At 35.1% G+C, this 16,495-nt stretch overlaps 1 protein-coding gene across 1 annotated transcript in view; it reads left to right on the top strand.

Moving 5' to 3' along the window:
• Nucleotides 1–3,776: 3,776 nt before the first annotated feature.
• The window catches only part of LOC132704539 (protein jagged-1-like), a 382,568-nt gene continuing 369,849 nt past the window's right edge, over nt 3,777–16,495 (top strand). Inside the window, exon 1 of the mRNA XM_060674629.1 lies at nt 3,777–4,298. Within this exon, the coding sequence (XP_060530612.1) occupies nt 4,206–4,298 (93 nt within the window). The 5' untranslated portion in view covers nt 3,777–4,205. The remainder of the gene's footprint in view (nt 4,299–16,495) is intronic.

Raw genomic sequence — 16,495 nt, 5'->3', positions numbered from 1 at the left:
TTCTCTAGTTCTTCTTTATGCGAAGCTTCTTTGACTGCGGCTATCTGATCTGATCTTATCTGATGAATTTGAAAAGTCGGTAAATACGTCTCGTTAACGTCCAACAGGGTTCCTTAAGGCTTTGCGATTTATTCCGCATAAAACAACAAACAAATTGGTTCAACGGACAAGCCGTTAGCAATTCTACACTGATGATGATGACAGTTTACAGCAAAACTCAAACTTGTACAGGGCGAGTCAACGATTCATTATCTCATTGGTTTCAAAAGTTATAAGAAAATGGTGAATACAAAATTTAAAATTATTTTTAAGTATACCAGGTGGCTCAAAAAGGCGTGAGATTTTTCTAAATTTAACGTCATATTTTTATATTTTGTTATGAATTCGTTATGAAATTCTTTAATGGTTTTATTAACAATAATATATACCTAAGCCAAATAGTTTTTCAAATATATTAATTTTTCAAAAAAAAAATGCTAGTTTTCACACAAAAAATTACGATAGGTGTTATTATTTTTATTTTTATTTATACTTACATACAGGCTGTTTTCTAACTGAATGTCAATAATTCAGGGGGCGTTTTTGGGTGCATTTTCAAAAGGAGTCTTCATATGATCATATATCCTAAACGTGTTAACTTTTGAGATATAAGGTACTAGAATTTTTGTGAATTGAAAACATTTTTTTTAATATCTGTTCACCACTTCAAATATTTTAATGAAATTTGGCACACATGTATTTTGTATCAAGAGGCATTTAAATACACCAGTGGCGGGCGTACGGAATTTCACCAATGTTCGAAGTGTTGTCGGAGCGCGAGCATTGAAGATGCCAAGTGAGATCTTGGCGAAACGTCTGCAGGATTCCAGTTGAATGCAGGGTTCGAGTAAATTCCGTGAATCAATACGTGAATATATATATATATATATATATATATATATATATATATATATATATATATATATATATATATATATATATATATATATATATATATATATATATATAAAATGACGCATTGATCGTCCAAGCAAAGCCTTTGACGACTGTTCATCAGCAACCTTGCTAGAGTTTCGTTAGCAACTTTCTTGAGCAACGCAAATGTGTATGAGTATCTAGAAGGGAAACAAGAAGTTGCGTCAATGCTGAAACCATATCAGAATCTTCAGAAGGAGCTAAAAGTATCAAAAGGTAACAAAACATTCAGCTGCTTCGAAAGTTAAGACGTACAGGAACGTCAGCGTATTTTGTTTAATCGAGACTCACCAAACAACTATATCTGGATACATGAGAACTTAATAAGAAGCATAACGTTGACATCTATCACTCCATCGCAAACTTCATGAAGTTTTAAATTTTTCAATGCCGAGATTATTGGAAGTACAGAAGAATGTTTTGTTGTTTGTCAAGAACAAATGCACCTGGTACATTGTAATTGAAATACAAATATTCATGCAAATATTTATAAAACTTCTGGATTCCTCCTTCGTCGGTTTTTGTTGAGTCGAACTAGCTAACGTTTCGCCAATCATCCTGTTGGCTTCTTCAGAGCTTGACTGAAACTGGCTGGAATTTTACTCTTTACCTGCTTTTATATTGTTTGGATGACTGAATGACCTGCATCGCGGTTAAGACTGTCAGAATTGATTACATGCAAGTAGTTTTATCGAATGAAAATGTCCGGTTTCGTGATTGTGTTCGGCAACGGTAAGTGGTAAATCTGGTTTTGACGTTATATTTCTTTAGAACTTTCATTATGTGGTCAGTGATGTTTTCAATGTAAGGAAGGACCAACAGTGGCAAGTGTGGGATTGCTTTAGGCTTCATGGTTATAGTGTATTTTGTGATGGAACACTTAATATCTCTAATGTGGAAGTTATTAGGGAGAAGAGCAGAGGTAGTTTTAATTCTGGGTTCAGATTTACGACTCTGTAAACAAGAGAGTTGATAACCGATGATTTTTGGGCCGGATGGTGATGTGACAACGCACTAAGGTATCGATCTGTGTGCGTAAGTTTTCTGTAAACACAATGACCCAATGCTAGGTCAATGAGGGTGTCGAGAGCTTTCTTAAAGGTTTCTATAAATATATCTGCGATGACTGGTGGACTGGAAAATTATTATCAGTTTCCAACTCAATGGTAAACTGTATGTTAGGGTGTATAGAGTTTAAATGTCTAAGAAAATAGGGATTCCTGACCATAATTTTGGTTTTGGTTTTGGTCGACAGCTTTCTTAAAGGCTTCCATAAATATATTCGCAATGACTGGTGGTAGTGGAGAGCCCATAACTGTTCCCGACGTTTGTTCAAAAATTTGACCGTTATAAGAAAAATATGTTCCAGACAAGCATTTTTCAATTAAGGTGAGAAGGTTTGGTTCCAGATTTTCGGAATTTAATATATCTGAAATGATGGTGAGAGTTTCAGGGATAGGAACTTTAGCAAAGATGGATTCTACAGTTTCAGTCAACCTCTGAAGAAGCCAACAGGATGATTGGCGAAACGTTAGCAAGTTAGAGTCAACAAAAACCGACGCAGGAGGAACCCAGAAAAGTTTTTCTCATTTAAATGCAACTTTTATGAAAAATCTGAACCCACCTAGACATGTCAGTTACTTTTTTACACAAAACGTCAATATGAAATGTGATTACTTTAACTCTTTCTATGTGCAATATTTTGATTTTTTGCTTATAACTCGAAAACCAGTGAAAATAGATATACCCAATTGCTAATTTACGTGCAACTATAAAATATGGGGCGTTCCAATTAAAATACCCACGTAACATGTTCGTGGTTAACGCTGATGTTTTTATGGGAATAAACAACACCTTTTAAGAAAACAGAATGAAACTTGCATTTAATTGCTTCCACCATTTTACAAACTCAACCCACCTTCAGTTCTTAACTCTAACCAAAACGCAACGTTGCCATGATAAATGTTGGCGATTATTAACCTATGTGGGGATATTCCGATACTAGTAAATACGAGTATTTAGAGCATCGAATCAATCTTGCGATACTTACGCGGTACCGAAACAAAAGTACTTGGTATCAAATCGAATCAGCCTCACCATTAAAAAAAAAAAACCGAACGCATCAGACAAACATAATCTCTATCTGATCTGTGGTGACGTGTTGTCCCGCGCCAGCGAAGCCGAACTCGTCCGAATTCACTCGACCGAGCCCGAGCCAAACGCGAGAAAGACGTCCGCCCTTTACTTTTTTTCATTGTCAATCAACATAAATTGTTATACAAGAGATTGCTTACGAATAATTTTATTTATTGTAATCATCGGGTTATTATTCCAATGTTATCATGGAGTTTTGTGTTTAAAGTACGTGCTTAACGTGATGCGAACGTTTATAATAAAAGTTTTCTTTTCCTTCTTAATTTTGTTTTAATTATTGTCCTTCAACGTTCATTGTTAGTTTCCTTAAAATAAATAAAAAAAATAATAAAGTGCTAAAGGTATCGATATGAGTAAGTATCGATACTTTAGGAGTATTTATTTGAGTAGTATCGGAAAAACATTTGACTACTATCAAAATCAGTAGGTATCGATATTTTAATGGTATCGGAACATCCCTAAACCTATGTTTTCAAACCCTACAGCACGGACAATATCACTTCATTTCGATAACGAATTTTCCGAAGCCAAATCTTCGGTTTCAACTAGTGTGCGGCGTGTCTCTAAGCGGTCGTCCGTACACACGCGCCAGGCGCAACGCAAGAGCTGCAAGCGCGCGCGCCACCTGGCGGCACCGGCCGCGGCTCGAACCCGATCGGGGGCAACAAGTGGTAGCCTCGGGGCCAGGCCAAAACAACCGCCGCCGCGCTGGCGGCTTGCCTCTCGGTGATCTGACAAAGAAGCCCGCGAGCTAACACGCCATTGGTCCATCGCGGGATGCTGTGGGCCCCGAGGAGAAGAGAGGGAGGCCCCGCGGCTGCGCCGGCTTTCAGTAGTCGCGCGAACGTCCTGTGTTGTGCGTGTCGCTGTTGCTGCTGCTGCTGCCGCCGCTGTTGGTTTCGCGTACTAACACGTAAAACGCTGTCGTGTGCCACACTTTTCCGACGATATATCTCGCGGATCGCGCGCGTTTTGGAGTAATATGTCGCGTCCGTCGTTCGACGACCGGAGACTTCGCGATTGACGGATAGTTTCGATGCGGACGACGTCGCAGAACCGACGCCTCTGTTACAGTGATGATGTGCAGTGTCGTGTGGCGACTGTTGTGTAGGAGCATGACCCATGGATATTTTCTCCTGCAGTTCTTCCTGGTGTTGACCCTGTTACAGGTACGCGGACGAAGACGCTCGTAAGCGCCGCAAAGCGTGCATCTCATTCTTCTGTTTTTCGTTGCCGGATAAGGGCTAGATTTATTCTTACGGTCCTTGCCGCGTAACCTCAATAACCCGGAGACAATTAAGTGCTAAGTGATACGTCTGAAATATTGAATACAATAATAACCACGTAAAATATATAGCAAAAATGTTTTAAACGTTTATTAACACAAAAGTTATGTTTTTAGTAAATGTGAATAAAAAATTTAAAGGAGAAACATGATTGGGCTGATTTTAATCAAGTGATAAAATAAAAATGAATTCCTCCGAATTTTCGTCGTGTAGTATTGCATACTTCTGGCTCATCCTTTTGCAATGTCCACCACTGGATTCCATTTACGTTTTTTATTATTTCATCCAAAACCTTATTTTTCTTAATGGACATTTTTTGTATTTTTGATAATGGTAATTCTACAACATTCTCGAAAATATGTAGTAAATGTTTCCGCTGCTCTACAACGTCTGAGATATTTAAGACAATATTTGTTTTTTTAATAATATGTCCGACTGAGTGACGTACAGCTTCAAACAATTGACGTCACTTGGACTACATGTTCTTTGACGTATTTGCACAGGAACTTCAAAATAAAAAAAAAAACAATTAAAATTAAAGTCATGATTTTTTGAAAAACATCAATGATTTTTGATTTTTTTTTTATAAAAATCAAAGTTCGCCCAACACTGTTTTCAAGTGATTTCTTCGTAGATTCAATAAATTAAAAAATTGTGGAAAATTAAAAACACACAAAAACGTGGGCTATTTGAAAAAAATACCGCGACTTGCCTCAGTGTCAGTATTAAAATTATCGACTTAAAAGAAGAGTAACAATTTTTGAGGATTTGTGATTCTGCTTGAAGCAATCTGTTCTATTTTGCAATATCAGTCTAAATAAAAAAAAATACAGGGAAAATAAACAAAATGTTCTAGGTAAAGCGCCCTCTAGTGACAGATTTTTGAAACACTTTTATTTTGTAGCGATGGCGTTTACTAGATCAGAGCTGCGTGTAAAATAGAGATTTTGCCCACTCCGTTAAAAATAAAATTTAAAAAAATGTATTTTGACAAGTTATAACTCGGAAAATATTACGATTTCTAAATTTTGTTACATGACCTACTATCATTATTTTACCAAGTTGAATCCTTTTTCCAAGTTTCCGAACTGAATTTTCGAACATCCTGTATAAGTACCTAATATTTTAAAATTTGTTCTGTACCATCTCATTAAGTATATAACAGAAATTTTGTGCCATTCTTATTATTTTCTGCCCCGTACTATATATTTTTGCATTGCTCACTTACTGCATGTTTATCGACAGCTAGTTTCATATCATTCAATAATCCAAAACCATTTATCTGCGAACGCACTATACCAAATTTATTTTATTGATATGAGCCGTTTATTTTGAAAGTGGCTTAAGTAAATTTTCATTTTCTATTAAGTTGGCAGTTGTGACATTTATAATTTACGTTGAACTGTCAAAAAAATGAATCGGTATTGAGGAATTAAACTCATAGAACAGATTTAAAAAAACAAGGAGAATTTTAGAAGTTCATTCTTCAACAGAGGAAGAGGAAGTAATTGTGAATGAGAATTTACAAAACAGCACCTTCAAAGAAGGATTCAGAGAACACAGGAGTGGTACTTGTATTCAAAAAATTCGTAAAATTAAACGGAATTCAGGAAAAAGATGCGATACACAATGGGGAAAAATTATTCCTGCCAAAGTTTTTCAAAATTAAGATTGCCATGGTGGAAAAAATTTAACTTAAACAGAAAGAAAACGTATTTTCGAAATGTTTTGAAACTTAAGATTAAGGAAAATATATTGCTATACGAAGCGACCGGACGCAGCGTTGTAAATAGAAGACGCCAGAGAAACGGAAAAGGTTCATGTCGAAATGAGAGTTTTACGTATTGGTGAAATTCTAAAACAGGCAAAGTTACTGTTTGTAAAAAAATTACGATCACGTTTGCCTGGATCTTCGAGAAAAATACGTGATGAAGCAAATACGATTGTTCAAAACCATATTAACAATTTCGACAGAAAATATCTTCATCCTGAACTGACTATAAAAAGAAATGTTTAATATTTATGAGCCTCACTGTGAAGAAAATAATTTAAAAGTAGTTAATGAATGGGCTTATAAAAAAATAATCAAAAAAGATTTTAATCTACTGCTCCACCAACCACGCGAACATGTGATCTGTTAAACATCAAAGTCAAAGCATCAGAAAACCATGAAGAACAGAAAAAAATTATGGAACGTGACATTCATTTGAAGCTAGCAGAATCGGCTAGAAGTGCGTTAAAACAAGATTAAGAGCGAGTATCAAAAGCGTTCCCATCCCCAAAGTTAATTATTGGGTTGTTCGGAAAGTCATTTCGTTTTTTTTGGGGAACATGAAAGACAGTTTTCGTATAATGAATACATATTTTATTAAATTATATAGTGGCCATTCTGGTCCAACACCTTTTGCCATCTTTCTGGCAATAACATAATTCCCCTCTCATAAAAGTTTTGGTCCTTACTGGCAAAAAACTGGTTCAGGTGGTTTTTGACATCTTCATCTGAGGTAAAGGTTTTGCCATCCAAAAAATTTTGCAGGGACCGGAACAAATAGTAGTCGGAAGGCGCCAGATCTGGAGAATATGGTGGATGTTGCAGTACGTCCCATTCAAGCTGTAAAAGTTTTTGGCGAGTGACCAAACTTGTGTGAGGTCTCGCATTATCCTGGTGGAACACTACACCCTTCCTGTTGATTAATTCGGGCCTCTTCTCTTTAAGTGAATCATTCAATTTGTCCAGTTGATGACAATAGACTTCTGAATTAATCGTTGTATTGTCCGGCAAAAGCTCAAAAAAAAAAACGATTCCTTTGACATCCCACCAAACGGAGAGCATCACCTTTTTTTGGTGAATGTTGGCTTTTGACACGCTTTGAGCCGGTTCATCTTTTCTGCTCCGTGACCTCTTGCGTTTAACATTGTTGTATACGACCCATTTTTCGTCCCCAGTAATAATCCGCTTCAAAAATGGATAATTTTCTTGACGTTTGAGGAGCGAATCACACACGTCAACGCGACGACACAAATTTCGCTCCGTAAGGACATGGGGCACCCACACATCGAGCTTCGAGGTTAGGCCCATGCCTTTCAAATGGCCATAAAAAGTCGAATTCGACAAATTTAATCTCTCACCGATCTTTCGTGTGGTTATTCGCCGATTTGCATCAACTAATGCCTTTATCGCATCTTTGTCAGCTTCGACCGGCCTTCCAGAGCGTGGTGCATCTTCGACATCAAAATTGCCGGATCGAAATTTTGTAAACCAGTTCTGGCACTGGCGTACTGTTAACACGCCTTCTCCATACACATCCGTCAATTTTTTTCTCGCTTGGACAGCATTTTTACCTTTTCTGAAGTGAAAAAGTAAAATATGACGAAAATGCTGCTTATTGCTCTCCATATTTAAAAGGGCACCAACCAAAAACTACTGCGTAGAATTAATAGAACTTTTTCACACACAAGCCTTGCAATATCAGCTCTCAAGACATATAATGGTTATGCGGCTTAAGTGTGAAGTTGGTTTCGAAAAAACGTAATTAAGTCCTCTGACGGGAAAAAACGAAATGACTTTCCGAACAACCTTATACTTCAGTAGCTTATTATAAATGTAACATGTATGAAATCAGGTTCTATTTGGAAAATAATCTGCTTTTTTTCTGTCGAATTTGAATATGTTACGTCTTATGTGCCCCAAAACATTATTTAATGTTTTTTCTCAGTGGTTCGTTTACGCACCAGTATTTTTTCTTTTTTTCGAGTTTTCATTTTTTTTTTTGACACATGTAATGTAATGTGTAATTTCAGAGCAGACAAATATTTTTTAATTTTTTTGTGCTTGGGATAATGTGGGTTAAGGTAAGAAAGGTCATATTATACACTTAATAATAGCGACTTTTTACTAGGATGTATAAAATTAAATCCCTTAAATGCGATTTAGCATTTCAAGTCAACCATATATCTTAACCGCAAAAGATAAATTAAATTCACTTTTAAAATGAACTGTTCAGATAGTCGATTATTTCCCTTGTTATTTAAATTCGCGCTAAATTTCTCGTTTGACTTTATATGTCGCGTTCAAAACGACAGTCCCCCGGAATAATAATCATTTTTGGTATCCGGAGCGGGGCGGTGGAGGGAGTCATAATGCAGGACGTGCGAAATGATCGTTTTCCGTCGTGGTCGCCGCAGCTCGAGCAACTTTTATGGGCGACTTTGACTTTTCTGCTGCGTTTATTGTCGCCCCAGGTGCGCACCTGACGGCGGCCCCGCAATCACCACGCAGTGGGATTATATCCGCAGTGCATATATACAGGGTGTTTGCTAATTAAGAGCGCAATTTTCCGTTGTAAAGAGAAAACTTCATATGAACATACGTGGGGCATTATTTAGTGTAAAAATCCACCAGTCTGCTGGTACGCCACTGATTTTCTTACATTCTGCAATCATTCTTAAGGAATTTCCATTTCGCTTAAAAAAATGCAAACCTCATCTCCGCAGTGTCATAACGATATCGTTAATATGACAGCGTGAATGCAAATGTCATTATTTATTTTAAAGAATTCAGTGGCGTGTCTATGAACATATATTATTTTGCTTAATTAGATGGCCATTGCACTCGTTAAATCGAGATTTTTTTTTCATGGAAAATAGAAATTTATATAATAATAATAATAATAATAATAAATAGTCTTTATTAGCATTACATGAGTGAAGTCTGTCATTAAGGCCACTCACACTTAACCCATTTTTAACTTCAACTACATATAAATTACAAGTATGTATGAAATTACAAAATAGAATGAATGATATATATGTATTCTAACGGATTATGTTTCGTAACTTTCTTTAAATGTAAGCTAAAATTTTTACATGAACTTTGATTTGAGGCCGCTATTTAAGGAGTTGAACAAGCTTACAGCATTATATGTAAAAGAACATTGAATTTTTTTTGTTTTGTGAAATGGCATAGTGAGTGATGATTGGTGTCTTAGATTCAAGACGGGAATGGATTTCCTAAAGACTAATTTGTCATTCAAATATTTTGGAATGTTGGAATGTATTACACGTTTCAAACTGCATAAAAAGTTGTATTTGAAAACGTCTTTGATTTTTAACCAATTCAATCTTTTGAGAGCGGCGGATATGTGGTCGAACTTGTGAAAATTGTACTGGCACTATGCAACTACACCACCCAAATCTGCTGTATAAATGAAAAACAGTAATGGACCTAATACTGAACCCTGTGGTACCCCTGATGGAATATCTAGAGTAGTTGATAGCCGGTCCTGCAACAGAACTTTTTGACGCCTGTTATATAGATACGACTCAAAAAAGCTTAACGTTTTGTCATCAAATCCCATATACCGACAGTTGGAAATCAACAGTCTGTGATTGATAGTATCAAATGTTTTTGTAAAATCCAGTAGGACCAGAGCAGAGTACAAAATACCTACTTTTTAGTGTCCTTCAGAAAAAAAAAATAGAATACTGTTCTTTTTACTTTTCCACTTTTCCAACAACCTTTTTGAAAAAAAGTAGAACGTAAAAACTAGATGAGTTGCTCAAAGTGTCCTCCACCTTTCAGCTCTTTTCTTCGTATTGTCGCGCATTCTTTGAAGTATACCTCCAGTGTTTCTTATTAAATCGCAGGAGGGTGTACGACCCTTCAGCTCTTCTATATTGTTAATCAGGAACCGATAAAGACTTTTAAGATGCCCTCATAAGAAAAAGTCCAAACTATTTAGATATGGGAACCTAGGCGACCATGGTTGGGGTCCGCCGCGACCTACGCATCGGTTATTGAAAGGTGATTTAAATATTGTCTCTATTTTTAATTTCATTACAATACTTCTTAGTTTGAAAGCGTGTGAATTGCCTGCATTTCTGCGTTTGCTGCTGATTAATGCCTTTAACAAAAAAAACGCCATAATTCCAGGCGTGGGAAATATCTCCGAAAACATCCGATTGCTCCCGAACTCGTGCGGTAAAATCCCGGAAATGTCCGAAGTGGCTCCGATCCATGGGAAACGAAACTGGCGCGGTAAAGTGACCCTTCCCGCACGCTAGATCTGTGTGTAATTAGGTATTTTAGAGACGGGAGTAGAAAAAGTGATTTAAATGAAGCGCAGGAAAAAATTTCTCTCAGTGTATATAACATTTTCATCTGATTTTTTTGTCGATTAGTGCGCAATTTTAAACCTTTTTGTGTTTCATCAGCTTCAAACGACAAAAAAATCACAGCCCAAGCTTAACCAAAATTTCGACGGAACCAAATCGAAAGACGATCGATGCGCGACGTCTGAAATGAATTAATTAGAAGTAGCGCCGCTCGTGGCAGAACGACGATGACTTATTCAATTAGAGATTAAATAGGAAACGGTTAAAGGCTCAACTCCTAATTATAAGGTTACATTAATTCGACAATACAATTAAAAATTCCGACGGTAATTACCATACAATTACGCGTCCGTCATTGTACACACATAAATTTCAGCCGAATCGGCCATTGTTTCAGTGTTTGAACACCGTAATCGTGGCGTCGCGAGTTTCAATTCGTCCGGTATACGATTTTTTCCGAAAAAATTCAATGCGGATTTTTCCACGTCTAACGGACGAACACGAATTGTCGAGCCGGTATCGATCCGACCGTTTGTTCTTTGTTGACAAAAATAAGTCGACGGGAATGCCGGTAATGTGTCCCGACTTCCAATTTCCAAAATATCACTCGATTAGTGGGACCCAGCGTTGGGTAAACTTTGATTTTTATTGAAAAAATCGAAAATCATTGATTAAAAAAAAACACCATTTTTCTTTAAAAATTTATGGTTTTTTTTTAAATTTTATATGAATATCTATTTCCGGTTTTTTTTTGTGGCAATTGTAGAATACTTTAAAGCAGAAACTAAAAACGAAAAGTATTTAGTTCGATTCAGATCAGAACGGAAACGAAAAATTTCGTTTTCGCTCTTTTCGTTCACACCCAAAAAATATCGTTTTCGTTTTCGTGAACCGATATGAAATAATGGTTAAAACTGTTTTTTTAATATTTAACAAATAAGTCACTTGTCATAATTTTAATCACAGTTGGCAAAAATTACCAACAAAAAATTGATGCTTTTAAAAATTTCAATGTTAAAAATTTCAATCAACTGCATTTTAAGTGGTGATGGCATTTTTGCTTTTCATAAATATTAAAAATTTAAAATTACAATGAATTGTTTGGGACCGTTTCTGTATTGGAGAGGCACGAATTTGTTTTAGTTAGTCAGTTTTTTTTTTGTTTTTGCTTTATATTTTAAATAATGATAATTGTTTCTTTTCTCTCTGACGTTGCTTTATTTCAATTAATTTTTACTTCCTTAAAAATGTTGTGTCATGCTTAATTTTTGGTTATTTGTAAATAAAGTAATTATTATTATTAAAAATAAGAGAAAAAAATTGTTGACATATTTATTTTATAGTAAAAATATATACAAATAATTCCGCATTCCAAAATAACTAAAAATTTTAGTTAATTAAACTAAAGATATATTAAGTAAATCATGAATTTTAGTATGTATGAATATATATAAAAATTAATTGTAACTAAACACATTTGATAAAGACACGGTGTTGTCGAAACAATTGTTATATAAAAATATATAATTTCGTGATAATCTTTCGAAAAAACTTTTAGTTCTTATTTTTTTTTTTTTTTGATAAATGGATTTTCATCAAGTAAAAGCCACCTCAGTTCAATAATTGTACTATTTAATCTAAGACATCTTCCAATAATTTTTTTTTAAATTCCACTTTTGATAATTTAAAATATATTTCAGTGCTGAAAATGCTCGTTCAACACTCACTTGTGTCATAGGTAAACCAATAATTTGTTTTACAGTTTGATGGCGTTTCTTTTGTTGCCTAATATTTTAAGACACACATATTTCGCTTTTCGCGCGATTTTTCATAATAACGATAACCACCATCGAATATCTGCTGTATTATCATATTTCGAAGATAAATTTTGTTTTTGTTTTTTAAAAATTGCTCTATTTGATCTTCTTCTGACTGACTCTTCAACTAAGTTGTTGCCTTCATTTATTTTTTTTGGAGCATTCCATACATATGAGATGTAGGTTTTAGCTGTGTCAATTTGTAAAGTAAATAAAATTACTTTGAATCTTGGATCAAGAAATATTGCTGACATAATCACATCACAAGTCGTTCCAACTAGACACTTATTTATTATTGCCAATAAATTGAACTTTGATTCCTAATATACTAATATAATTCTGTCGTTAATTTTTTTTTTGATATTTTCCAGGTTAATTGCGATTTTATTTTCTAGTGCAGGTATTATCAGATCTAACATTTTTCGAAGACCCGAATCGTTAAATGCGCTGAATGGACGGCCAAAAACTGTTACCAGTTCTGTACGCGTTTCCTTCAACAAATTAGGAGTAATGTTAACGGGATTTTACCACACGAGTTCGGGAGCAATCGGACGTTTTCGGAGATTTTACCACACGGTTTGAATTTTGACGTTTGTCAATTCTTACGGTCATGTCAGTGAATGTATTCGTGAATGTTTTGCAAAAAATATACCCAAAAACTAATACACAGAAAAATATAACAAAAACAGAGCAAATTGCTTAACTGAATGATACTTTAGTTATATAATAATCCTGTTATTGTTTTATTTCGTTTCTTCAAACTTAAATGTTTTAAAAAATCTGATAACATTTTGTTTTAATCTATATTAATTTTTTTTTGTTAAATTGTTACTTTTGGGACACCCTGTATTATTTTTTTATTCACTTAAACATAATTATTTCAAAATGTGCTCATTACAAAACTTCTGGATTCCTCTTTCCTGAAGAAGTCAACAGGATGGTTGGCGAAACGTCAGCGATTTCGACTAAGCAAAAACCGACGCAGGAGGAATCCAGAAGTTTTGTACAGAGCATTACAGTAGCCTGTGGAAGTTTCTTTGAACAATTATGTCAAAATGTTTCTTTATTTTGTGTGGCGCTATTAAACCGTTTTCATCATTTAATTAAAAACTGTTTGTAATTTTTTTTGTGAACACCCTGTATAATAATTATATTGTATTAAAATTTGACGTTCGTAATATTTTTTCCTTTTATTGTCGTTTTTATTAATATTAAGTAAAATTTATTGGAATTACGAAGAATGGTTAATTAACCATCTTTTCGCACAATCGTTGCTCGCCGTAATGAGGGAAAAATCCGCGCAATGTTGAAAACGTTCAGTAATGCGAGAAAAATTCGAAAGTATTACTTTGCCGCTACCGGTTTCGTTGCAATTTCTCACACACACGCGCGCGCGCGTTTACAATTCGTATTACCATAATAAAAGACATTTTAATATAAATCGTAAAAGAATAGATTTGAATTTAATTAGCGATATAATACCGTAACGCGTACGTAGAAAAAATCGATTATGCATGAACGCTTTCCGGATAAATATGCACCAGAAGACCAGTTTTTATGTTCAGTGCAGTTGTAATTTAGGTTTGTGTCTACAACAGGGGACCCTGGAAAACTGGATCACACGTCAAGGAAACACAGGGTGGCTCACCTTGGACAACGTATTAACCGTCCAGGCCTTCTAATCTTGATTCTAGGGGAACAATGGACTTCAAAGTTCCAAACCCAAATAAAGGATGTAGCGGCATAACCTTACATCTTACATCCTAGTACCCTTCTGATACTATACATAGATTCCATAGATGTGGTATGGATTTAAACACTGAAGTATTTGAATTTGGATTATTTGAAAAGAAACCTCTCAAGAATTTTTGCTAAATAAAGGCCTAAGACAGGGATGTTGTATCTCTCCCACATTATTTAAAATTTACATGGGTCTTAACGGAGTGGAAACGAAAATGCACAGTGAGTCCATTATTTGCAGATGATCAAGAATAAACGGACAAGATTTGCACACTAATGTCGGAACTATTAAACATACAAACCAGTATAAGTACTTAGGAATGACTATAAAATCGGATGGAAGGGACGAAGTGAAAGCACAAAATAAAATTAATATAGTTTTACGTCAATTACACCCAGTGTTATGGAGTGACCCAATTTCCCAAAACACTAGGAGAAGTATGTTTAATTCCTTTGTGCAAAGTACAATTGCGATGGGTCAGAGGTTTGGAAAATGTCAAAAGCTATGAAAGAAAAGGTAACTTCTATAGAAATGATGTATTCTAGAAGCAATTTAAGAGACGATTAGATACTATTGAAGGAAAAAAACTAATGTGAGTGGAGACTACCACAAAGAAAGAAAAGAAGCAAACCACGGAAGAGCTGGAAGGCAGGAATTGATGAAGATATGCAAAAGAGAAGTCTCGCAGAGGATATGTACAGCCATCGAGACGCGTGGAGGTTGGGATGCGGTAGCCAAACCGCTTTTATATATATAAAGACTTATCCAGAACAGATCAGACGTGAAAGAATATGTAGTCCAAATTGTTTAGTATTTTCGCGATAACCATCTAGCTAGAGCAAAGTTCAGTCAAGCAGGAAGCAAGGTCTTAATCTTTGCCATTGACGTGCGATGGAATAGAATTGCTGATTGTTTAAAGATGTACGTCACTCAGTGGGATATATTATTAAAAATCTGCGAAAAGGTGGGCTCAACGATGCAGCACAAGAATATTTAAGCATTTTAAAACCATGATATTTTGCGAAAAAAAAAAAAGCACTACTATCCCAAATGCTGTAGCGCAATGGAAACATTTACAACATATCTTCGAGAATGTTGTAGAAATATTTTAAAAAATCATTACCGTACGGAGTGTATGGTATTGGTCTAAAAGAGTTGCTGACCTTCTATAGGAGGGACGACATTTTGGACGCCCTCTGGCGCAATCTGGGGGCACAAGGGGCCCATCTGGTGGCCTAAGTGCTTGGACTACCAATACCAATACCAATGGTGGACCTGTACGCTAAAATACCCCAATGATTTTACTCGAGAGTTCAAAAAACACAAGAAGACGGTACCGAGAATGCGGGATTCGCTTGCGTGTCGGCTTGGAAACAACGCACGCACACAAGCACATACACACACACACAAACTGTTAACGCGAAGCAGCGAGGTACTAAAATCACCGGTCTGGCGGTTCTTCGAGCGCGTCCGACAGAGTAGCGGCCGAGTAAAAACAACAAAAACGACGTCGCGCTCGAATCAACTTTTAAGACTCCACGGCGATTCATTAAAGTGGTAAAAACCTAAACTCTTTCCGAGGATATTGTTAAGTTATTAACTTTTTTTCTTTCGCCGTCGGGAAGGGAGATGAAACGGCATCGGGTGTCTTCGTCGCGTTTAATTACGTTTGACCGGTAAAAGGGAAAACGAAACTTTCGTTTTAATTTTTTTTGCTTTTAAATTCGATAAAAACCAAATTTGGAAATTTAATTTTAATTATTTCCGTTAATTAATTTCGTTAACTAAGCTAATTAAAAGTAATTAAATTTTATTAATAAAAAAAACATGCGAGTTTCCAAACTTGTAACAAAAATATAATTTGTCATTAAATAAAAGTCTCGTTCTTTTCACTCAATTTTTAGCGATTATTTGGAAATTAATTTCCTTTTCTTGTTCCTATTCAATTAATTCAGTTAACTAAGCTAATTAAAAGTGATTAAATTTTATTAATTAAAAAAAAACATGTGAAATTCAAAAGTTGTGACAATAAACTTTTCGAAAAATATAATTTGCGTCGCGTATAAAGTTAACTAAAATTAAATTAAAGTTATGAAAGCTAAAATTAATTTAAGGTAAATTAATGGTACTAATATTTTCACGCAATTTTCAACGATTCTTTGGAAGTTAGTTTCATTTACGCGTTAGTATTTAATTATTTCAGTTAACTGAGTTAATTAAAATTAATTAAGTTTTAATAATGAAACAAGAACGTGTGAGTTGCACCAAAAAACTTTTGAAAAAATATAATTTTTCATTGAATAAAAGTCTCGTTCTTTGATTAGAGTCGCGAATAAAGCTAACTATAATTAAATCTAACTTATCAGTGGTAAAATTAATTTAAATTTGTAGCACTAACATTTTCACTC

The sequence above is a fragment of the Cylas formicarius genome, unplaced genomic scaffold, assembly GCF_029955315.1.
Source record: "Cylas formicarius isolate icCylForm1 unplaced genomic scaffold, icCylForm1.1 PGA_scaffold_10__41_contigs__length_53128322, whole genome shotgun sequence".
NCBI lineage: Eukaryota > Metazoa > Arthropoda > Insecta > Coleoptera > Brentidae > Cylas > Cylas formicarius.
The sequence above is the reverse complement of the archived record's forward strand: the minus strand, read 5'-3'. Positions and strand labels throughout refer to the sequence as shown.